The sequence below is a fragment of the Lepidochelys olivacea genome (assembly GCF_965140295.1).
Source record: "Lepidochelys olivacea isolate rLepOli2 genome assembly, chromosome: 2".
NCBI classification, from domain to species: domain Eukaryota; kingdom Metazoa; phylum Chordata; order Testudines; family Cheloniidae; genus Lepidochelys; species Lepidochelys olivacea.
In genome coordinates, this window is record NC_140412.1 from 230,407,255 (window position 1) to 230,432,909 (window position 25,655).

The 25,655-nt window shown below is 41.0% G+C and overlaps 1 protein-coding gene across 3 annotated transcripts in view; it reads right to left on the reverse strand.

Annotated features, from left to right (window-relative positions):
- Positions 1 to 24,371, reverse strand: part of TRDMT1 (tRNA aspartic acid methyltransferase 1) — a 44,204-nt gene extending 19,833 nt beyond the window's left edge. For 2 of the 3 annotated variants that reach the window (XM_084620489.1, XM_084620488.1), the window contains exons 1-3: positions 24,260 to 24,371; positions 10,318 to 10,427; positions 2,481 to 2,557 (exon numbers count right to left, since the gene is read on the reverse strand). In XM_084620489.1, the coding sequence (XP_084476615.1) occupies positions 2,481 to 2,557; positions 10,318 to 10,427; positions 24,260 to 24,323 (251 nt within the window). In that variant the 5' untranslated portion in view covers positions 24,324 to 24,371. Of the gene's footprint in view, positions 1 to 2,480; positions 2,558 to 10,317; positions 10,428 to 18,725; positions 18,835 to 24,259 lie in introns of those variants that run through there. The other variant, XM_084620490.1, reaches the window with a different exon arrangement.
- Positions 24,372 to 25,655: the final 1,284 nt, after the last annotated feature.

The window sequence follows — 25,655 nt, forward strand, 5'->3', positions numbered from 1 at the left end:
AATTAATATGCAAACTAGACACAATTAACTTGGGTTTGAATAGAGACTGGGAGTGGCTGGGTCATTACACATATTGAATCTATTTCCTTAAGTTAAGTATCCTCACACCTTCTTGTCAACTGTCTAAATGGGCCTTCTTGATCATCACTACAAAAGTTTTTTTCTCCTGCTAATAGCTCATCTTAACTAATTAGCCTCTCACAGTTTGTATGGTAACTTCTAACTTACCTGTATGGGTGTGAAAAATATATATAATCTATCTCTTATTATATGTTCCATTCTATGCATCCGATGAAGTGGGCTGTAGCCCACGAAAGCTCATGCTCTAATAAATTTGTTAGTCTTCTAAGGTGCCACAAGTCCTCCTGTTCTTTTTACTTGGCTAAGTGATTCCAGGCCCAGAGCTTGTATTTTTATTGGCTTATTTAAAAAGGAAAACAACAATAACAACATTTTGGTGCAAGCATTTTGGTATTTTTCATTTCCCAATTAATCTTACATAGCATTGTCTTATCAGTACATAATCAAAACAGAAAAGGAGGACTTGTGGCACCTTAGAGACTAACCAATTTATTTGAGCATAAGCTTTCGTGAGCTACAGCTCACTTCATCGGATGCATACCGTGGAAACTGCAGCAGACTTTATATACACACAGAGAATATGAAACAATACCTCCTCCCACCCCACTGTCCTGCTGGTAATAGCTTATCTAAAGTGATCATCAAGTTGGGCCATTTCCAGCACAAATCCAGGTTTTCTCACCCTCCACCCTCTCCCCCCCCCACAAATTCACTCTCCTGCTGGGTTAGTCCCTAAGGTGCCACAAGTACTCCTTTTCTTTTTGCGAATACAGACTAACACGGCTGTTACTCTGAAACCTGTCATAATCAAAACAGTAGATTTGGGAGGAAACAAACAACACCACCCACTCCACACATTGTTTTGAATCAAAAACACATTCTTAAAGATCATCTTTTTGGAAATTAAAGTCATTGGGATGATCAGAGGGCCAGATTCTGATACCCTTAATCATGTTGAGTGGCATCTTACTTCACGAGTAGTTCCAGCAACATCAATGGGACGGTTCATGGAGTGAGGGACTACTCAACAAGAGTAAGATTATTAGAACCTGGCCATGTGATCTGTTCGAGTTAAAGTAATTATTAAGGCTGTCAAGCGATTAAAAAAATTAACTGTGATTAATCGCGTGATTAAAAAAATTAACTGCGATTAATTGCACTGTTAAACAATAATAAAATACCAGTTATTTAAATATTTTGGGATGTTTTTCTACATTTTCAAATATATTGATTTCAATTACACCACAGAATACAAAGTGCTCACTTTATAGTTATTTTTATTACAAATATTTGTTCTGTAAAAAACAAAAGAAATTGTATTTTTCAATTCACTTCATACAAATAGTGTAGTGCAATCTCTATCATGAAAGCTGATCTTACAAATGTAGAATTACGTTAAAAAAAAACCTGCATTCAAAAACAAAACAAAGTAAAACTTTAGAGCCTACAGGTCCATTCGGTCCTACTTCTTGTTCAGCCAATCGCTCAAACAAACAAGTTTGTTTACATTTGCAGGAAATAATGCTGCCCACTTCTTGTTTACAATGTCACCTGGAAGTGAGAACCGACGTTTGCATGGCACTGTTGTAGCCCGCATTGTAAGATATTTTTACGTGCCAGATGCTCTAAAGATTTGTATGTCCTTTCACACATTATCTCCAGTATCCACACAGGTTTCAAATAGGTTTCAAAATCCTTGTGACTTTATATAAACTCTATCTAGACCCTGATTCTGATCCCCTTATTCTCTGTCAAATCATAGTATTTATTGCAGAATAAGCCAGTACAGTTTAAAGTACAGTATGTGTCCAAAGTCAGTGCATATACAAGGGAAGATTGTACTCTTGGCGTCACCCTGGAGTAATTCCAGTATTCTGTCTCGAGTTACTCTGGATTGAGAGAGATCAGATGCTAACCATTAACAAGCAAGGGGAGGTACCTTAAAAGGCCAAAAAAAAAAAAAATCACAAACTTTCACAGGTCACGTACAGGATGCAAAATAAGTGGTACATCAAGCTTCAGTAATTTTGACTGAAGTATGAAAGTATGACTAGCCCATCACCATTTTTACTGTAGTAGTAAGGGACTACTCAACAAGCGTAAAATTATTAGAACCTGACCATGTCATTTGTTACAGAGTTAAAGTAATTATGTTCATCTATTGAAACCTGACTGTTACTTGGAATTAATCAAATAAACGTACATCCTAGCAGACCTACTTCTTATCCAGTAAAGATCTGTCCAGTACCCACACAGAAATAGGCATAGCAAAAGATACATGGGAAAATATAGACAGATATGAACCACAAAGTGTATGGATCTTGAGAATTTTTTTTAACTTAATAAACATTCACAGTTACTGCATTTTTCTCCAGAACTGGAATATTTGTTATACACACCTTGTAAATGGCTGACATGGAGGACTCATCAAAATCATATCAAAAGATAATCTGTTTAACTCCGCCAGTGTTATGCCCTGAATAAGGAAGAAACATAAACATGCTTTTGGGATTGAGAGTTTTTTCTTTTACTGTCAATTACTGCTTTCTAGATACCAAACTTTCTGGTTACTTCCACTGTTAGCAATCCCCTAGTAAAACCTTTCTAACCTGGTTCTTTGGCCTAATAACTGCGTCCTTCTCCAATACTTGGCAAACACCGTAAAGCGCAGATTTGTATTTACTTCAACAGTGCACTAGCAGCACTGGTGAGGGCAGAGCACTTTCTTGATCCTGGGTTTGCCAATCACGCTTTTAGAGCGGCAGGAGATAGCTCACGTTTCTTTCAGTGGTCACATCAAAAATGTTAGCTATATTTTTCTCCCCCGAACAAACAAAGCACCTTTATTCAAGTATTTAACCATTTGTTGGTCAGAAAAAATATTTTAAAAAGCACCAAAACTCAACAGGAGAACAGAATTAGATTTTGAAAAAGCATTTTCCTCTCTGTAGTCACCTGTTTTTGGAGGGGGGTGGGGGGGTGAGAGAACCTGGATTTGTACAGGAAATGGCCCACCTAGATTATCATACACGTTGTGAAGAGAGTGGTCACTTTGGATGGGCTATTACCAGCAGGAGAGTGAGTTTGTGTGTGGGGGGGTGGAGGGTGAGAAAACCTGGATTTGTGCTGGAAATGGCCCAACTTGATGATCACTTTAGATAAGCTATTACCAGCAGGACAGCGGGGTGGGAGGGGGTATTGTTTCATGGTCTCTGTGTGTATATAATGTCTTCTGCAGTTTCCACGGTATGCATCTGATGAAGTGAGCTGTAGCTCACGAAAGCTCATGCTCAAATAAATTGGTTAGTCTCTAAGGTGCCACAAGTACTCCTTTTCTTTTTGCAAAGACAGACTAACACGGCTGTTACTCTGAAACCTGTCCATAACAATCTCTCAAATAATAGTCACTTGTCCATAACAACCTCTCAAATATTATGTCTTTCTGGAAAGATAGCAAATTCCTTATGCGGAATCAAATGCCCAGAGGCTTTGCAAAGAATCTTCACGAAAACTTGGGGAACCTGTTTTTTCCACCTAGGCCACAAAGCATTAGGAGAGATACTTACATAATGACAGGTTTCAGAGTAGCGGCCAGATTAGTCTGTATTTGCAAAAAGAAAAGGAGTACTTGTGGCACCTTAGAGACTAACCAATTTATTTGAGCATAAGCTTTTGTGAGCTACAGCTCACTTCATTGGATGCGGTCCACTGAATGCATCCGATGAAGTGAAGCTCATGAAAGCTTATGCTCAAATAAATTGGTTAGTCTCTAAGGTGCCACAAGTATTCCTTTTCTCATAGCACTTAGGAGCCCTAATCATGGACCAGGGCCCCCAGTGCTAGGTGGTGTACAAACACCAAACAAGAAGTGCAGACAGGCTGTTCTGCAGCCATTATTGCAATGCATGGGCTACAAAAGCAGGTGTTGCCCTGGCACTCTCCCGACAGGGATAGCATGGTACTTACCAGAGCTGTTTTTTACCACATAAAATCCTGGTTTTTACCACCCTGGGAAAAACTAGCTAGACATTTTCTATTTTAAAAATGGTTTCATTAATACATACCACATTACACTTAGTTTTATTTACATATTCAAACTGTGGTTACATGAGGCAGTAGATTCAGAGATTAATATAGGGTTGTACAAATAAAAAGTAAAACTGCTGTGGGTGTAATCCTAATATAGGTAATTATAATACTAAACATCAGAATGTCTGTACAGTGGAGTCGCATCTTACGCGGTGGTTAGGTTCTAAAGTCAGCGCATAAGGCGAAAATCGCTTATAGTAAAAAAGACAGAGAAATGGAAGAATGAGAGAAAGACGACTTCAACATCGTTATGCGCAAACCAGAGTGCCTCAGGATGGCCAGGAGCATTGTCTACAATCAGCAACACTTTAAAGTCAAGTCCTTTCTCTTAGAGGTACCGCTTGACCTCGGAATGAAACGCTTGTGGAACCAATCCAGAAATAATGCTGCCATCACCCAAGCCTTTTTATTTGATCGCCAGAACACGGGCAGGAGATTTTTGTTCTTGCCTTTTAGGGCACGGGGATTTGCAGCCCTGCAGAGTAAGCCCAGCTTTATTAAATGCCCAGCCGCATTGCCACAAAACAACACAGACATACAGTCTTTAGCTGCTTTGAAACCAGGGCCTGTCTTTCTGCTTTTGAAGTGTAAGTGCGGTTGGGCATTTTTTTTTCCAGAAGAGCCCAGTCTCGTCAGCATTAAGAACTTGTTCAGGAAGATAGCCCTTTTCTTCTATGATTTTCTTTAATTGTTCGGGGTAGGCTTTTGCTGCCTCTTCATTGTCTGATGCAGCTTCACCAGTAGTCTGCATGTTTTTGAGTTGAAGCGGTTCCTAAAACTGTTAAGCCAACCTTGGCTGGCTTTGAATTCCTTCTCATCAGAAGGCTGTCCCTCTTCAGTGGGAGGTTTGAATAGCGCGTAGAGGCTAAGAGCCTTTTCTCGCAACGTGTTGCCATTGATGGGCACACGTTTATGGTTCATGTCTTCCTGCCATAATTAAATGCCTTTTCAGTCTTCACTAAAGTCTTATCATGCACCTGGCTCATCACCTTAGCCATTATTGGAGCACTTGATGCCATGGCTGGACGAATTTCTCTCTCTCGAATCTTGATGGCACAGATGCTAGATTCGTTGCGGCCATATTTACGCACCACGTTGGAGACCGACATACCGTCTCTCAATAAGTCCAACACAGCCAGTTTTTCCTCCAGTGTTGGAACAGATTGCTGTTTCTTCGGTTGAGCACCAGATGAAGTAGTTGGCTTGCATTTAGGGGGCATGTTGTATGAAAAATACGTATCTTTAAACACTAGAATCACACTCAGCACGGCGAGATGCTCACCGGATGGGTGGGCAGCGATCGATCCAGCGGGGGTTGATTTATCGCATCTAGTCTAGACGCGATAAATCGACCCCCGAGTGCTTTCCCGTCAACTCCTGTACAGTACTCCACCACTGAGAGTTGTTATTTTTCTTTTTTGTTGCCAAATGCATATAGTTGAATTTGCGTAAGTTAAATGCGCGTATGATGCGACTCCATTGTATGCATTTTGGTTAAGTATTTTCTTGAAGAAGTTTATACATGTTGACTTATTTCAGTTTTCAACATTACATAAACAAAAATGGAAATTATTTGATTACATTGAAACAATAATAATGCAGAGTTGTAAACTTGAAACATTAAGCAACACAATCAGAAGCACACAGAGCGGCAGATAACTGGTCCAGGTCCATTTGGCCATGCAACATTTTATAGCAGAAGAGCAACCCTGAGGTAGTGGAGAGACTGAACCTATTCCTCAGTTCTGCACGTGCATATCCAAAGTTTGAAAAGATTCATTCTGTGCTTGCTGGACACTGCAATTGCACCACCAGTTCCATTCAGTCAGATGGAATACCAGCATTCTTCAGATTTTTCTACCATGTTTCAGGGGAAACCTTTTCCTAGAAAGCAGATGAAAAATGCTGATTTTTGGATACAGGGCTTCTGCTACTTTAAATGCAAGAAAATATGGCAGAAAGTTGAGAACTCTAGGGTACAGATGTGGGGACCTGCATGAAAAACCTCCTAAGCTTATCTTTACCAGCTTAGGTCAAAACTTCCCCAAGGTACAAAATATTCCACCCGTCGTCCTTGGATTGGCCGCTACCACCACCAAACTAATACTGGTTACTGGGGAAGAGCTGTTTGGACGCGTCTTTCCCCCCAGAATACTTCCCAAAACCTTGCACCCCACTTCCTGGACAAGGTTTGGTAAAAAGCCTCACCAATTTGCTTAGGTGACTACAGACCCAGACCCTTGGATCTTAAGAACAATGAACAATCCTCCCAACACTTGCACCCCACCCCTTCCTGGGAAATGTTGGATAAAAAGCCTCACCAATTTGCATAGGTGACCACAGACCCAAACCCTTGGATCTGAGAACAATGAAAAAGCATTCAGTTTTTTACAAGAAGACTTTTAATAAAAAATAGAAGTAAATAGAAATAAAGAAATCCCCCCTGTAAAATCAGGATGGTAGATATCTTACAGGGTAATTAGATTCAAAAACATAGAGAACCCCTCTAGGCAAAACCTTAAGTTACAAAAAAGATACACAGACAGAAATAGTTATTCTATTCAGCACAATTCTTTTCTCAGCCATTTAAAGAAATCATAATCTAACACATACCTAGCTAGATTACTTATTAAAAGTTCTAAGACTCCATTCCTGGTCTATCCACGGCAGAAACCAGCATATAGACAGACACACAGACCCTTTGTTTCTCTCCCTCCTCCCAGCTTTTGAAAGTATCTTGTCTCCTCATTGGTCATTTTGGTCAGGTGCCAGTGAGGTTACCTTTAGCTTCTTAACCCTTTACAGGTGAGAGGAGCTTTCCCCTGGCCAGGAGGGATTTCAAAGGGGTTTACCCTTCCCTTTATATTTATGACACACCACCAGTTCCATTCAGTCAGATGGAATACCAGCATTCTTCAGATTTTTCTACCATGTTTCAGGGGAAACTTTTTCCTAGAAAGCAGATGAAAAATGCTGATTTTTGGATACAGGGCTTCTGCTACTTTAAATGCAAGAAAATATGGCAGAAAGTTGAGATTTTTGCTGAGCATCCAGAGCCCTGCAATTTCTTCTTGTTCAGCTGACAATTTCTTTCCTGCATATTCTGGATGAAGGCAGTTGGCAGAATGTGTACTGGAGTAATTGTCTCACAGAATCTTTTTGTGCTTCTGCTTTGTGTGATACAAGATCTTCATTTATCATTAGCTCCAACCACACTTTGCATGCAACAGCAATTGTTGATGTGTCCCTTTGGAATGCCAACGTGGATCGGGCTTTGTTGAGATGTACTTGGCAATGACAATGCAGTTTTACCAGTATCTCCAATTCAAATCTTCACACACGTTTAGCCAAAGTCAGTTATTCCAGTGTCTCTTTGTCCTTTCCACTGCATTTTGAAAATGTTTCCTCATAGGGTCTGCCTTCCCACTCCATTTTGCTTCACAATTTCTGCATCAAAAGACTCTTTGCCATAGTAATGAACTTTCTCAACATAACCATGAATCGGGTCAAGTGGTCTTCCACCTTTGCGCATGTTGAAATATTTTTACTTAAGTCACTGTACTCAGAGTTCAGTTACAGCAGTTGCTCTCCAGCCAGCCAGAGCAAGAGGCAAAGTACTGGCCTGGACAGTTAGTTCAGCAGCTTATCTCAAATACTGAAACTTCTGAATCTGGGGATTTCTCTTCTTTGCTAAACAAACATCTGATTTGCATTACTAAACAAAGAAGGGGAATTCCCAGATTCAGTAGATTTTGTTTTAAATAGCCAAAGCAATAGCATACAGCACTATACTGAGGCTATATTTTGTGTTATTTTATTTGATTTATTCAAAATTAAACAAACCATATTACTGAAAAACTATTTTCAAATTCCTAAATATTTTTCAGTAATATTCATTAGTCTATTCTCAAAGTAATTTTATTGTTCCCAGTTTAAACTAGTATTTACCAAGGCCCCACGCTAAACTAGTTTTCCCTGGGAAACTCCCAACTCTGTCTCCCTATGCATTTGCTTTTGGCCAGCAGATCCACATGGTTGAGGAGCAAATAACCAGGATCGTATACTCAACGTGGCACCCTACCAAATCTCCTCTCCATACTAACAAGGACGACAGGGCTATTGCTTCACAGCAGGCAAAGAGTGCACCATTCCCACGTGCTGTTTTTCCATGGCCTGCCTGCCTTCTGCTGTTACTTTTAGCTTTGGGGGCCAGTACTTGCTGCACCATACTCTGCTAAATAATGTGGACAAATTCTTACACAGAATGATACTGTCCAATTAAATGCGTGGGGTTTTTAGGTTTATTTTTATAGTTAGGACAAAGATTTTTTTAAAACTAGTAGACTGAAAGTTGTATGTTTAACTGGCATGTCTAAGGTTCCAGAAGTGTTAGACCGTAAAGACTCACATTTCATCCAGAAATACCATTATAAACAGAATATTTCATACCATGTCATGTGCTGTTGCTTAACAAGTCATGTGTTATAGCTTAACTGTTGGGTAACCCTAACAGGAAGGGTTTTAACTTAGATCTTACTCGTGGTGAAGATGTTTTTTCTTTAAGGTACACTGTGAAAAGTTTATTCTGGTCCTTTCTGTGTAAAATCCCACAAAGCTAGTTTTATGGCTTACTGGTCATACAATACAAAAAGACTTTTGTTTAAAGGAGAAAGAATTAGATCTGTGTTGCAGAATTACTACCAGAGCTACAAGTTCATTAAACTGCACCAGAAGGTTTAGCTCATAGTATGTGTGGGGTTTTGTTTTGTTTTTTTAAGTAACTTAATAATCAGCCAACCTGTAACATCCCACCTAGAGAAACAGAAACAAGAAAGTAGGTCTGATTATGGTCATGAAAAATAATTGCTGCTTTTTATTTATTTCAGGGGTTAGCTTTATAAAAGAAAAGTTACTAAAATTCCATATAAAAACAGCAACGCAAGAGAGATTTTACTGTTTTCCCACAAAGCTTAAGGAAGATTTTATTGACTTGAATATACTCTTAAAATCCATCAAGGACATAAAATGTAATTCCTCTTCTTTCTTTTCCCCCATTTAAGAAACTCAGATCTGACACTAGTCAGCAAGTACCAAGTGCTGAATAAGCAGGCAACCTTTAGCCATCCAATCTGGTTTTACTTAAACCGGTGTGTTAAAACAAGCTCAGAAACTTCTACTATCAGGCTGAAAACTGTGATGGGAGATTAAAAGGTGTTCAGTAATTTCTAACCACTCTGAAATGGACATATATTATACAAATCCATGTGGCTAATTTATAATTCCCCTGTCATATTAAACATACTAGAACAAAAATGTGTAATTAAAATTTGTGGCATAAATCAACAAAAGCATCAAGCCTTTTTATAAGCACTGAAGTTAATTTACAAAACTCTTTTTCAAGAAATTAGAGAGGGAAGAGACTTACTAGGTCACCTGATCGATCTAGCCCTCTAACAATGCAGGATTGTTCCCTACAGTGTATTTTAAATTGCTTTTTCCAATCAGGTTTTAAATGTTGAATAAATGAATGTCTCTTACTAATTTGACAAAATTCTTTTACACTTCTTTTTATTTTGGGGGTTGATGCTTGGCTATGTAGCCTTTACTGGCACAGTAATCAAGCATCCTTATACAGCAGGTTTTCAGGAAAAACAAAATCCTTCTCAGCTAATCAAGGGCTTGTCTACATTGAGACGTTGTCAACAAAACTTTTTTCTTGCACGGGTACTTAAAAAAGCCTCCCCGCAAAAAAACAAGCAAGTTTCGCCAACGCAAGTGGCAGTGTGAATGCGGCTTTGCCGCTTGCAGGGCTGGAAGTATTTTGTTGGCAGAAGTGCCAAAAAAATACCGATAGAGAGCGTTCACACGTGCTGAATTTTAGCGACAAGGTTGTGTCAACCTTAGTGTAGTGTAGTGTAGTGTAGACTATGCCCTAGAAAGCATCAGTCTGTACTCTATGCATGTGTGTATCTCCCTAAAGCAGTAGTTACACCTCTAGGAATCTACCAAAGTCATTACTACACATAATCCAACAAAGCAATCCTTTTACATTACTGCCTCCCAGTTTCAAGTGTTCTGATTTCACATTCCCCACTAATACTCAACTGAGATGGCTAGAGCAGAAAGAGACACGTGTCCATTACTCACCTCAATTGTCTTTGCCCACAATGGCGTGCTGGGAAAGTTGTGTTTGTACACTTCGTTAGCAACAGTGTTCACATCAACAGCAGCAACGACTTCTGCAGATATACAGCTTTCTGGAATTAAGAAAGGAATTTGCAAAACCATACCTGTGCTTTAAAATACACTACATTTTCTCATGATACCAGAGCTAATGCACAAATAGTTTTACAGGTAAAGAGAAATAATGTGCTCAGAACTGCTGTGTCGACTCAAACTTTACACAAAATGTACCACAATCACTTCATTTTATAGCCAAAGCTGCCTTTCTCCACCCACTGCACTCTAAAAAATTATTTGTATTCACTGTAACACACACACGCACACAAACTCCATCCACCCTCTTCTTGGTCATTATTCTAGCTACATTTTTTCTAAGTAAGAACACAGGGGACATAGGGCTTTGCAGATCAACATGCCGCACCATGCAACAATTGACAGAAATACTCTAGCTACTAATCAGAGATCTTACACCCTGGAAACCAGACTTGCCACTCTTGAAGCATATTGTTTGTCAGTTTGGGAAACTGGGTTAGTAAAGTTGTCCTTGAACTTGGGTCATCTATGTTGCTACACTGCAACATCCAGAAGGGGGATTTTTAAGGTCACTGAATCACTTTATTGCTTGTATTGCACCTTGGGCCCTGACTCTGAAAATGTTTTGTATGAGTGCAAGGATCCCCTGGTATAGAGTAGCTTGAAGGACAAAGACATTAGACAGCTCTTAATGTAACACCATAGCTTCTTAGATGAAAAGAGAAATGACTGACTTCTTTAAATATATTAATGAAAAAGCAGGAGACTGCAGTATAAATCTAATAATAATTATCCAAAAGGAAAAATGCAGAAAACAGACACAAAGTACACAATGAGTTTATAGAGCAACAGAATAAGCCAATTCTACAAAAACTCAGATCACAAAAGATGCTGTTCAGTCTATCACTGATCATAGCACATTGCTTCCTGATAGTAATCACATCCTCTAGAGCAGGGGAGGGCAAACTACAGCCTGTGGGCCGCACCTGGCCTGTCAGGGCTTTCAATCCGGCCCACAGCATTGCCAGCCCTATGGCATAGCGGGGCTAAGGCAGGCTTCTCTCCTCCCCTGGCCCCGCACCGCTCCTGGAAGCGGCCGGCACCACGTCCCTGCGGCCCCGGCGGGGGGAGAGGGACAGAGGGCTCCGTGCGCTGCCCTTGCCTGCAGGTACCGCCACCCACAGCTCCCACTGGCCAGGAATGGGGAACCGCAGCCAATAGGAGCTTTAGGGGTGGTACTCGCAGGTGAGGGCAGTGCGCAGCAGAGCTGCCTGCCCCACCCCACCCCCCAGGAGCCACTGCTGGACATGCTGGCCACTTCTGGTAGCGGCCCAGGGCCCAGGGCAGGCAGGGAGTCTGCCTTAGCCCCACTGTGCACCACTGCCACCCCGGAGCTACTCGAGGTAAGCAGTGCTGGGTCAGAGCCTGCACCCCAACCCTCTTCCCTGAGCCCCCGCCACACCCCTCCTGCATCCCAACCCCCTGCCCTGAGCCTTCCCGCACTCCGCACCCCCTCCTGCACCTCCAACCCCCTGCCCTGAGCCTCTTGCCGCACCCCATACCCCACACCCCTACCCCCCGCCACAGCCCTCCTGCACCCCAACTCCCTGCCCTGAGCCCCCTGCCACACCCTACACCCCCCATGCACCCCAGCCCCTTGCACTCCTGCCCCGAGCCCCCTGCCACACCCATCCTGCACCCCAATCCCCCACCCTGAGCCCCCTCCGGCTCCTCTCACCCTTCCTGCACTCCAACCCCTTGCCCTGAGCCCCTTCCTGCACACCGCACCCCCTCCCACACCCCACACTCCCTCCTGCACCCCAACCCCCTGCCCCAGCCCTACATTCATGGCCCTGCATACAATTTCCCTACCCAGATGTTCCCCTCAGGCCAAGAAGTTTGGCCACCCCTGCTCTACACTGAGCCATTTTACATAAATAAATCTTTATGTTCATCAATAGAAGCCCAGGAGGCAATCATGCATGCACTTTCTACTGTAAACTACATCAATTCCAACAGCAACTCCACAAGCCGCTTGCCATGTTATTCCAACTTCAGCATTAACAATTTTAATTTGTTTTAGTCCAAAAAGAGACAAGATAGACTTCTTTATTTTAATAACATCACTTTTCAAAACGACATGCTCTCAACCTGAGTACATCATATGAATGATTGCTAATTATCCGTTGAGTACTGTAAATGTTCAGGATACTTTACAAAACAGAGTTAAACACTTTCCATGCCCAGCAATTTCGGAGCAGGAAAGCCAAGTACAGGATTCCAATAGTGACAACTAGATCACTGAAAATTAAAGCCTCATCTACTATATCTGATTGGTAGAGCTTTCAAGCCTCTTCCATCTTACTCACATTTCTCTGCTGTTCAGAAATATTTGAAAGGTCACTGTGTGAAACAATATATAGGAATTTTCATTCAGGCAACTAACATTTTCTGGTTTGCTCACTTAATTTAACCAATGACAATCTGAGCCTCATGGGAAAAAGATGAATAGGTGAACTATGCGAACATCTATTAAAGGCTCATTTTATTGCGTCTCTTATTTTCCTTCTCGACACCGTGAACACACACTGTGACAGATGTGTTACACACAGGTATGTTCATAGCAGAGCAACTGTGATGACTGCACCTGGGACTATGGATCCGGTATGGTAACGCTGACATCCAGTGCGGGAAAAAAAAAAGCCAGTTTAGCAAATCAACTATCTAAATTTCGAAGCGTATTTAAAATCCAATATGATGGACTTCCTACAGCACAAAAGTAAAGCCTAGGTAACGGATACAGATTTCCAGTACAACAATGGAGATTCCTTTTGAAGACATACTGCCCCTAACTAACAGGTGCCTGCCCTGTGGGTGCCCTGTCAGGAATGGAAATTAACCATCTCCAATCATTATCCCATCAAACAAACAATAAAAGTGGCAGAAGCTGGAGGCTCTGACAGCCACTCTTAGGTCAGTTGTTCACCCTTTTCACCACCACTATTTCCATCCCCTTAGTAAAAAATTTAAAAAAAAAACAAAAAAGTGAGGGACTTCAATCAAGGGCTTTGTAGGCCCTAAAGGCTGGCCCATGGTGGTCACTTTTAACCCAAACCATAAAGGCTAATTCTGGAGGGAAAGGTATAGAAACTTTGTTCTAATTCTCCTCATCCAATACCTATTTCTCTAACTCCACAATGCTGGGATCTTATAGGATCTCATTTTCGTGCAAAGGATGGATTTCACTTTCCTCCTATTGAGCTGAAATAGCATTAAACTCAAAAAAATTTACTAATAAGACTTTTCTTCAGCATTCAGATCCCAACATTCAGAAGTGAGTAATGTAATGGAAAGCACGGCTATTTTCTTTTTTTAGATGAGCTTTTTCAAGAGAAGCGGGGAAAACAATGCACCTGGTATGACTACAATAGTTTTCCTGAGAGCACAGCATAGGCAGCGTGATGCCATTGCCCAGCAGAATCAAATTTGTTAGCATAATTAGTTACATTAGCCTACTTCCCACTATATCTATATAGTCAAGCATAGAATTTTGTCTTTACAAAAAACACTGTTACCACGGTCAGGTTTTTCTCTGGGTTTGGAGAAACAGCAAGTGTGTCTTATCTATCAGTCTTAGGTTCTTCTACAGAGATACTTCAGCACAGTTCTAAGCACCTTACAAACAACATAAAGTACTAATAGCTTTTCTTCTATGTTACAGTAAGTAAAAGAATATACGAGCGTTTCGGTTCACAAAACCTCTTGGCAAACTAAGAGCACTGCTGCTTTATATGAATTGCAGACTCTGCATTACAAGAACAGTAATTAATCAATATATACTGGGCAAGAAACTTCCTGGTGCAACCAAATTGAGGTCATCACATGAACAATAGGAAGGATAGGGTCACCTTTACAGTCACATTTCCTGGGGCCCCATTCAATCTCTGGTGTAAATCAGAGGAGTCTCTGGGCTGCTTTGACTTACTTCCAGTTGTTCATGGCTCCAAGGAACTGTTCTGGCAGCTCAGAATTGCAAGGACACAGGGTAACCCCAGCCACTATCCCTCTCTACCAAGGATATCCCACAATGGGGTACCGGGGCAGAGCGTTGCACAAAGCCGCTATGCCAATTCTGCATTCCTTGGGAGTTCCTCTTACACAAGTGATTTCGTCAGAAGGTGGCTTTCTGGTTGCTTTACACCACCGGAACTGAACAAAGCAGCTGGAATGGACAAATTAATCTGGACCACTGTATCTAGCAAAGGAAAATCTGCATACCCAAGATGTCACCAAAAAAAAAAAAATTAAAATCATCCTTTGTGAGATTTTATTAAAATAATTTAAATATTTAATCTGGATGCTAAATTTTGATGTGAATAACTCAATGGCCACCACATTTCTGTATAATTGTCTTTTTCCATCATTCAGGGCTTTTTTCTGAAACCAAAAGAACAAACTTACGCTTTATTTTTAATTATACATTTTACTTAATTATCCAGCAATGGGCAAAAAATCTATTTACTTGTCTAGAAACATGTAACGTTTAGGCATTTCTGACTAGGTTACAGCCAGTTAACTGAACTCCCAAGAAAAAAACCCAGCACAAATAAAGAAACATGCATTGCCCTCGAGATGTCTCTTAAAAGAATAGGTGCCAGTTTTCAAGGGCTGGCAAAGTAATTAAACTGTAGCTGTGTAGAAAACAACTTAATGTTAGGAAGACTAGAAATAAGGCATACATTTTTAACAGTGAGGGCAATTAACCACTGAACAACATTCTTAGGGACATGGTGGATTCTCCATCACTTGAAGTCTTCAAATTCAGACTAGATAGCATATCTTTTGGAAAGCTATAAATTCAAACTGCAGTTATGGGCTTATGCAGAAATTACTGTGTGAGGTCATATAGTCTGTGCTACCATAACATCATAGAAGACTAGGGTTTGAAGAGACCTCAGGAGGTCATCTAGTCCAACCCTCTGCTCAAAGCAGGCCCAACCCCAACTAAATCATCCCAGCCAGGGCTTTGTCAAGCCGGGCCTTAAAAACCTCTAAGGATGGAGATTCCACCACCTCCCTAGGTAACCCATTCCAGGGCTTCATCACCCTTCTAGTGAAATAGTTTTTCTTAATATCCAACCTAAAATCTCCCCCACTGCAACTTGAGGCCATTGCTCCTTGTTCTGTCATCTGCCACCATTGAGAACAGCCTAGCTCCATCTTCTTTGGAACCCACCTTCAGATAGCTGAAGACTGCTATCAAATCCCCCCTCACTCTTCTTTTCTGCAAACTAAATAAGCCCAGTTTCCTCAGTCTCTCCTCATAAGTCATGTACCCCAGCCCCCTAATCATTTTCGTTGCCCGCTGCTGGACTCTCTCCAATTTGTCCACATTCTTTCTGTAGTGGGGAGCCCAAAACTGGATGCAGTACTCTAGATGTGGCCTCACCTGTGCCGAATAGAGGGGAATAATCACTTCCCTCGATCTGCTGGCAATGCTCCTACTAATGCAGCCCAATATGCCGTTAGCTTTCTTGGCAACAAGGGCACACTGTTGACTCATATCCAGCTTCTTGTCCACTGTAACCCCCAGGTCCTTTTCTGCAAAACTGCCGCTTAGCCAGTTGACCCCCAGCCTGTAGCAGTACATGGAATTCTTCCGTCCTAATTGCAGGACTCTGCACTTGTCCTTGCTGAACCTCATCAGATTTCTTTTGGCCCAATCCTCCAATTTGTCTAGGTCACTCTTGATCCTATCCCTACCCTCCAGCATATCTACCTCTCCCCCTGACTTAGTATCATCTGTGAACTTGCTGATGGAGCAATCCATCCCATCATCCAGATCATTAATGAAGATGTTGAACAAAACCAGCCCCAGGACTGATCCCTGGGGCAGTCTGCTTGATACCAGCTCCCACTTATGCAGGAGGTCAGAGTTGATCCTAAATCTGGCCTTAAAATCCAAATTTTAGAGCACTCGTGTCCACTTACTGCTATGGCGAGAGGGGGAGGTAGTGACCTAAAGATGCAGAAATTCAAACAGAAGGAAGTAAAGTGGTTACCTACTGTTCGTTTTAGATTTGGAAGAGGCAATCCACAGTTTATAGATCTTTGTAAAAGCTTGAAAATAAAATTTCGTTTGCTACCAAATATGTCCTTTTACACTTGACAAACCGATTCCCCTGTCATGTGTTTCTAACAGACCTTAAAATTAGCATAGATCTGTTTATATTTATTGCTGCACTCCTGCACCAGAATCATCAATGTCAGCACAGCACATGGAATATATAGCATACTGCCAAGGGCAGGGTCTGGCAGATCTGAAAACAAAGGGAATTCAGAACCAAAATAACTATCTACTGTAGAAGATTATGAAAACAGATGTAAAAAGAGAGAACGGACACATTTTATGCCAGTTCAGTTTCCTTTTAGAATAAACAAAGATTTCATTTTTGGTCTATTATCGACTTTTAGGTATAGATATTAGCCTGGACCATCAGTCAACATGATGCTTGATTCCTGCAAGATAATCAATTTCTTCCTTTCCATCACCACACACTCAGTATCTATGCCTGCAGAGTAGAACAACCAAATGTTGATTTTTATAATTTTTAACCAACACTATTCTTCTGCCAAAGAAGCTATCTTTTAGAAATTAATGAGAAAGAGACTGCCCAGATTGACAATATGGTTTCATCTGGGGTTTTACTGGACTATATTTCTGCCTGCCAATTTTTCTTTTATTTAAATGTAACTGCTCTTAGTGATAAAAAATAATTACTTATATTGAAACTTACATTAATCACTGGGGAAAAAAATATACAATTGAACTTGTAACCTAGAAGTGGTACCTTTTAAAGTTCTTCTCTCATATTTCATGCACAAACAAATTTTAAACATGGGTGATCCAGATAACTAGACGTTTGCATGGAACAGACTTGGAGTTAATTGTGCATGGGAAAGCTGCCTAAATTAATAAGCCATGAAAAGTTTGTTTTATTTTGTTGGGTTTTTTGGTTTGGTTTTGATTTTTGCTTGTTTGTTTGGAGGAGGATTGCTGTGGAAGAGGACTAGATGGAAAGATGACTTTTCTAAAAGCAAAACATAATAATTACCATTGCAGATGTTCTGTGGTTAAACAAATATATATGGCAGTTTTTGGTGTCGGACATCTAACTGTCAAAGTGTCCTATTTCTTAACAGTGGAGAGTCTGGCCTGGAGCAGCAATCAATCACATTACCTTGTAATGGGAATAAACAGGATTACATTCTGCTTTCAGACACCCCGAGGTAAGGGCCCAATCCTGAAAGCCTCAACAATGTGTGCGATCCCGTTAACTTTAATAGAACTATTCACACACACAGAACAGGGCCTCAATGAGGGAGATACTGCATTGGCTCCAACAGACTAACCGGACATGTCTGAGAGCACAGACTACTGCATTCTCATCCTAGATCTGTCACTGACTCCCTTCGTGACCTTAGTTAAAGCACTTGTCAGAATTATACTTATGTTACTAAACATTAGAAATCTCCTTACAAAATTGTAAAGCTCTAAAACAACATACTACAAACTTCACTGTGTATACTGAAGTATCTCTATGTAAAGTATAAGCAAAGAGCTGCAGATTTTTCACCAGGAGTTTCAGGACTGATAGCTAACTTTAGTAATAAAGGATTGAACCAACACTCATGTCTCCATTGACAACAATATACTAATGCTCTCTGTGTGCTACTGAAGTGAAAATATTGGGGAACAAGCCTAGTCTGTATAAATAAGTCACCACCACGCCACATGTATCTCTTACTATTGGATAAAAACTGTGGATATCTCAGAAACTGCTATATTGAAGTACTGTTGCCAAATGTTGATTTTTTTAGGGCTTTATTTGGTATGTTGGTTGCCATTATCTTGCAAACTCTTACACATATACTTTAATTTCAATATGATTACTCACTCATCTTAAACACACATGTAAGTTGTTTGCCAGATTAGAAACTAAAAAGATGCCAGGAAGCAGGAGGGAAGGTATCCTTAAGCTTGATTATGGAAAATATATATTCACCAATTACAAACACTAATGATTTTACAGAAAAACACAAGTTAATCTACCTCTAAGTTAGATGCTAATGTGGTAGGGAACCAACACTGATACTCATCTTGGCAGCACTGTAGAAATCCTTTTGCAGAACTAGTTTCTCTTGCTGCAGACTGTCACTAAGGTTTTATATACAATCTTTTCTTTTTTAAAATAACAGCCAGCTTCTTTTCCTCTCATTTTTCTTGGACAAACACATTTACTGGAACCATTATTAAAAGAAGCCAATGAGCAACTTACTCTTGATTTCTCATGAATCCTGCTGACTATACCACACACCACTGGTGAATGCAGGATCTCTTTTCTTCCCAAACATTTGGAGGAAACTCCCATAATGCCTCAATACCAGATGGTGCTGAGAATTCTATTGTCTCCTGTCACATGACAGCAGAAGAATTCTATTAGAGAAATGTATGCCATGGTACCACTCTGTTTATAACTGCATATGCACAAGTTTGAAGCACACATGAATTCTTGCTATTATACATGAAAAAGTAATTGCAAGGAATGTTTACTTTCTTCATCTGATCTTCACATGAAAACAAACATTTGAGTCCCACTTTGCCTTTACTTTGTGCCTTTATAAGGATAAACATCATGAGTAAACTAAATCCAAATGGCTAAAAGACACATCAAAAATGTGGATAAAGTAATAGAATAGAACCCCTTTTATTCATGCTTCGCAGTTATTAGTCTTAACAGGACTCAAAACAAGACTCGTCTGCAAGTGCAAAATTTGCAGAATTTTAAAGGGACATGAAAATAAGGAACCAAGGGGCAGTTTGTACTTCTCATCACACACTTCCAATAAAGAAAAATAGCCGGATCTGAAAAAAGTAATGTCAGCTGTGATGCAAATGGTATTGTATCCATTTGATATGCAAATTTCAATTGGTACTTAACCTTCAACACTATCCAGGGTCATTCAAACAAATAAGAATTCAAGCCTTCCCCTAAAGACATGAGTCGCTTCATCTGCTCTGGCTGGTACCTCTAAAAAGAATCTCAGCCATACTATTTGTATTTATTGTAATTTCTTCATTTGAAAGTAACCCCAAAAGAACGGAAATGTAAATTACTATCGACACTGACACTGCTGCAATTGTTCAGAAACTTCATCTGTGATTCTAAGCTGCAGCTGAAAGTTCTGGAAATAAATGGAACCTTTCTGGGACCAACAGCAGTGATTTAGTTCCCTCCCTCCCCTCACAAAATAAACATATCCTAGAATCAAGGGTGATGATTTGGTCACACTCCCAACATTCTCAAGCACAAGCAGTATGCAGTGTGGTGTTATACAATCATCGTACTTTTTGCACACCTATTTGCAATATTCTCATATTTCTCCGAGGCTACATCTCAGAAAGGCTCATCTCTCATAGCTAATTTGTTGCTTTTATGCTGTGGTATTACATTTTAATTGGACCATTGGCATCTGTAGGACCTCCTGAGATTCCCACCAACTTTTAACACATTGGTATCAGTATTTGTTAATCATTGGAGGATGTTACTGGGTGTTCACAGCGTGTCTATTATTATGTTAACAACAGAACCAGATAACATCCGGGGATGATTTTTCCCATACATATAGATACTAACATGTGACAAGTGAATAATGCTGTGAATTCAGTCTGTTTTTCATGAAATCTCATGGAAAGCAAGATAAAAGGTTCAGATTTTCTTTTAGAATTAAGACTATGTTAGACAGGAATACAAGAAACAAAGTATCCATCTCTTTTGCTTTCAGTTAAGATTCCAGAATCTCTAGAACTCTCAACAAAAATACCTGTGGCCCATATTCTCTTCCAAAGACATCTTTAGGGAATGAGAGAGGTGTTTGGTCCCAAAGACAGTTATTAAGGCTTAGTTGTATCTTTAACTAGTCCTACTTTTTTGCATGTTCACATATTTTATTGTCTTGCCTTTTAGTTACTGTAACACAATTACACACAAAAATATTAAAATAAAACACAATAACCTACTTTTTGCGTGTGTTGGGCAAGACATTTTAAATACCTTGTTTTTCTCTTACATTTTATTCTGCTAGCAAGCTCCTCCAGGTGCATTCTAAAATCCTTACTGAAAGCTTTCATATTAACTGTATTTATAAACCACAAACAATGTCTAAAAAGCTCTTCTTTAAAACTATGTTCCTTCATTTTCCACCTCCTAGTGTTCCGGGAACTTTAACAGGCAGCCACCTGGCAAAAGAAGAGATGAAGCTGCCTGACTTTCCAAATAACTTAAAGAAATGAAGAAAACAGATGTTACTGGCATAGAAAAAAAATGAATCCCTTTATGCCCAAGATAAGCACAGTTATTCACAACAACCAAAGAAAATGAAGGTAAGGCGGGTTCAGTCAAAAGGAAGATCTCTTAGTCTGGCATAGGAGAGTGAAGTGACAGCAAGTCTAAGGGCAGTCTACACTACCACGCTACATCAGCGCAGCTGCGCCACTTAATGCATCTGGTGAAAATGCGCTATGCCAATGGGAGAGTGCTCTCCCATGAGCATAATTACTCCACCTCCGTGAGAGGCAGAAGCTATGTCGGCGGGAGAGCCTCTCCCACTGACATAGTGCAGTGTTAACAGCACTTAAGCGGATTAAATTGCATTGCTCACGGGGGTGTCTTTTTTCACACCCTGAGCAACTTAAGTTACATCGACTTAAGCAGTAGGGTAGACCAGCCCTAAGGATATCACCTTAATAGTCTGCAGAGCACCTGCGTTGGTGTGCCTAATACAGGTTTTAAATGTTTTTATAAACCACTTGAAGAAACCTTGGTAATACCTGGCCAGAGTATTTAAGTTGGTCCCCCTTATTAGACCTTTAGTAGTTAAAATGCTGCTTGGGAGAAAAGGGGGTGTGTCTAGGATATGTATTTAATTACAATACTTTCCTTCAGGCCAACTAGTGTTCTCCCTGAAATTCTTTTTCATAAATTCAGGTTTCAACATAATCCAATTTAATTTATGATTTGGCAGGAATCGTTGTAATATTCACTAAAATCTTTACAAATACTTCAGCCCTAATAAAGGCTAAAAATTAGGGCTGTTAATTTTTCGCAGTTAACTCACACAATTAACTCAAAAAAAATTAATGATAAAAAAATTGTGATTAATCACAGATTTAACTGCACTGTTAAACAATAGAATACTAATTGAAATTTATTAAATATTTTGGATGTTTTTCTATACTTTCATATATTTTGTATTGTGTTGAAATCAAAGTGCATATTATTTTTGAAAATATTTGCACTGTAAAAATGATAAACAAAATAAATAGTATTTTTCAATTCACCTCTTACAAGTACCATAATGCAATCTCTTTACTGTAAAAAGAAAAGGAGTACTTGTGGCACCTTAGAGACTAACCAATTTATTTGAGCATGAGCTTTCGTGAGCTACAGCTCACTTCATCGGATGCATACCGTGGAAACTGCAGAAGACATTATATACACACAGAGACCATGAAACAATACCTTCTCCCACCCCACTGTCCTGCTGGTAATAGCTTATCTAAAGTGATCATCAAGTTGAGCCATTTCCAGCACAAATCCAGGTTTTCTCACCCTCCGCCCCCCCACACACAAACTCACTCTCTTGCTGGAAATGGCCCATCCAAAGTGACCACTCTCTTCACAATGTGTATGATAATCAAGGTGGGCCATTTCCTGCACAAATCCAGGTTTGGATTTGTGCTGGAAATGGCCCACCTTGATTATGATGCATCCGATGAAGTGAGCTGTAGCTCACGAAAGCTCATGCTCAAATAAATTGGTTAGTCTCTAAGGTGCCACAAGTCCTCCTTTTCTTTTTGCGAATACAGACTAACACGGCTGTTACTCTGAAACCTCTCTTTATTGTGAAAGTGCAACTTACAAATGTATATTTTTTTTGTTACATAACTGCACCCAAAAACAAAACAACGTAAAATTTTAGAGCCTACAAGTCCACTGAGTCCTAATGCTTGTTCAGCCAATCGCTCAAACAAACAAGTTTGTTTACATTTACAGGAGATAATGCTGCACTCTTCTTATTTACAAAGTCACCAGAACGTGAGAACAGGCATTTGCATGGCACTTTTGTAGCGGGCATTGCAAGGTATTTACGTGCCAAATATGCTAAACATTCGTATGCCCCTTCATGCTTTGGGCACCATTCCAGAGGACATGCTTCCATGCTGATGACGCTTGTTTAAAAAATAATGTGTTAACTGAATTGTGACTGAACTCCATGGGGGAAAACTGTATGTCCCCTGCTGTTTTACCCGCATTCCGCCATACATTTCATGTTACAGCAGTCTTGGATGATGACCCAGGACATGTTGCTCATTTTAAGAACACTTTCACTGCAGATTTGACAAAATGCAAAGAAGGTACCAAAATGAGATTTCTAAAGATAGCTACAGCACTTGACCCAAGATTTAAGAATCTGAAGTGCCTTCTAAAATCTTAGAGGGATGAGTTGCGGAGCATGCTTTCAGAAGCTTTGTGCAGGGGGTTGGACTAAATGACCTCCTGAGGTCCCTTCCAACCCTGATATTCTATGAAGTCTTAAAAGAGAAATTCTCCAGACTCTGTAGTTTACACATCGAACCATCAAAATAGAAAATCACCTTCTACTGGTGGCATCTGACTCATAATGAAAATGAACACACGTTGGACCGCACTGCTTTGGATTGTTATCAAGCAGAACCCATCATCAGCATGGACGCATGTTCTCTGGAATGGTGGTTGAAGCATGAAGGGACATATTAATCTTTAGCGCCTCTGGACGTAAATACCTTGCAATGCCGACTACAAAAGTGCCATACAAATGCCTGTTCTCACTTTCTGGTGACATTGTAAACAAGAAGAGTGCAGCATTATCTCCTGTAAATGTAAACAAACTTGTTTGTCTGAGCGATTGGCTGAACAAGAAGTAGGACTGAGTGGACTTGTAGGCTCTAAAATTTTACATTGTTGCGAGCACTGTACACTTTGTATTCTGTGTTGTAATTGAAATAAATATATTTGAAAATGTAGAAAACATCCAAAAATATTTAAATAAAAGGTATTATATTATTGTTTAATCACACAATTAATCACGGTTAATTTTTTTAATCGCTTCACAGTCCTACTAAAAATACTTCTTTTATAACTATACATCACAAGACACAGGCCATCCTAAACCAAAATCCAGTGTTGTTGTTGTTTTCCAGGAAGTGAAAGCAAATATGCACACAGGTAAAAACCCAACAGGTCTCACTCACGCATGTTAAATACACTCTTTAAATTTGGGATCGGTTTTAAGGCACCCTTACAGAATTCTACTTGTCTGCAGCCCTGGAGTACGAATGTTTGCTCCGGTGGGTTGTTTGACCAGACAAGTAATACCTATCCATATAGTAACAGCAAAGAACCTAACAACCACTGAGGCAGCAGGCAACCGAGCAGATCTAGGCTTGGGCAGGACAGTCTGCAGAGCAATTTTGCCACCCTGCTCCCCCCGAGTTTGCAGAGCGGTTTTCGCCAAGCACAGCTCTGCAGCCGAGCAGCTCAGGCGCTCCTGGCTGCTGCTATCGGCCCCCCCCCCGCCGCGACCAGAGCCGGTCCCTTGCGCTCCTCTGCCTGCGCACCGCGCACAGCCCAACCTGCACAGGTGCCTGCGCGAGCCCAGGGCGGGCACCGCCAGCCCAGGCCCGCCAGCGCTGCGCCTGGGGCTGCACGGGCCGAGCGGGGGCGGGAATCCCAGCGGCGGGGGGACCACGGGCGGCGAGCGGGACCGGTACCTCTCAGCGCCTGGTGCATCCCACCGATGCCGCTGTACAGCTCCAGCACGCGCACCGGCCCCATCCTGCCTCCCCACGCGCAGCACCTGGCTCTTACTGAGCCTGCGCGGGCGCTCTGCGCATCCTCAGTAACGTCTGCTGAAGTCAGTGCCCAGCCCCTCGCTCCCTCCGCTCTCGCTTGCCCCCAGACTCTGCTCCCCGGGTGACAGGGAAGCGCGGGAAGGGCAGAGTCGGAGCCGGGTCACTCCGCTCCCAGGGTGGCAGCGGTGGGAGCTGACAGGAGGAGAGGCGCTGCCAGACGGGGAAGCTGGGGGTGGGGAGAGAGAACAGGAGCGGGGGCGAGCCATGGGCAGTGGCTGGCAAAGCAGGGGGTGGGTGGCAGCCTGGCTGCAGGTGTTCCTGGCTGGCTGGTCCATGCCAGCCCCCTCTCCCCACGGCTGCCGTGTTAAAGGCCCAGTGCTGCCCAGTTCCTGGGCTCCAGATCCTCACTAACTTCTGAGGCTCTGGGCTCTAGGAGACTGGATTCTGTGTAATGTGCGTGTGACTTACAAAGCCCCCACCCACCTGCAGTTCAAAATGTTCAGACCTGTTTTTTACTATTTGACTTGCATCCATGTGTTTAACCTTTCAAAGAATCCCTTTCCAGTTTTCCCAGCTGTAGCGTGTCTGGATGCAGCTTTATAGCATTGCACAAAATTGTCTTCTCATCCGACTGCCTGAACTGGACTTCCGTTTACTTGATCTGCTGTAACTGTAGCTTCCTTCCTTTCAGTTATTTATTTTTATTTTATTAAATGTTATTTTTATCTTGCATTGTTTTAGCACTCTGTCATTTATCTTGGTTAATATTGTGCATATTCATGTCATTGTGCTATTTATGTTTTTAATAGCAAGCAATAATTTAAAATACTAATTGAGGCTAGTAGTTTAAGCAATCACATCTCAGTGTTTTGAAGTAATAGCACTTTGTTGTTATTGTAATTATGTAATTTATAATTTTTATTTCTACAGTTTTAATTTTTTCCTCTTGTACCACAAGTTTACTCTTTTTTAAGTTTCCTTTGATCCTCCAGGGCAGATTGCCTTTCTCAACTGATATTTTGGTCTATGTTTTTTCATGTAATCACTTGTGCATAGAACTTACTTCCCAAATATTTACAAAGGGCACTGAACTATCTTATATGAAATCCCTTCAAAGACAAAACTTCTACTGTAATTTTCACTGATCATAGATATTGGGGGGAGGGATAGCTCAGTGGTTTGAGTATTGGCCTGCTAAACCCAGGGTTGTGAGTTCAATCCTTGGGGGGGCCATTTGGGATCTGGGGCAAAAACTGGGGATTGGTCCTGCTTTGAGCAGGGGGTTGGGCTAGATGACCTCCTGAGGTCCCTTCCA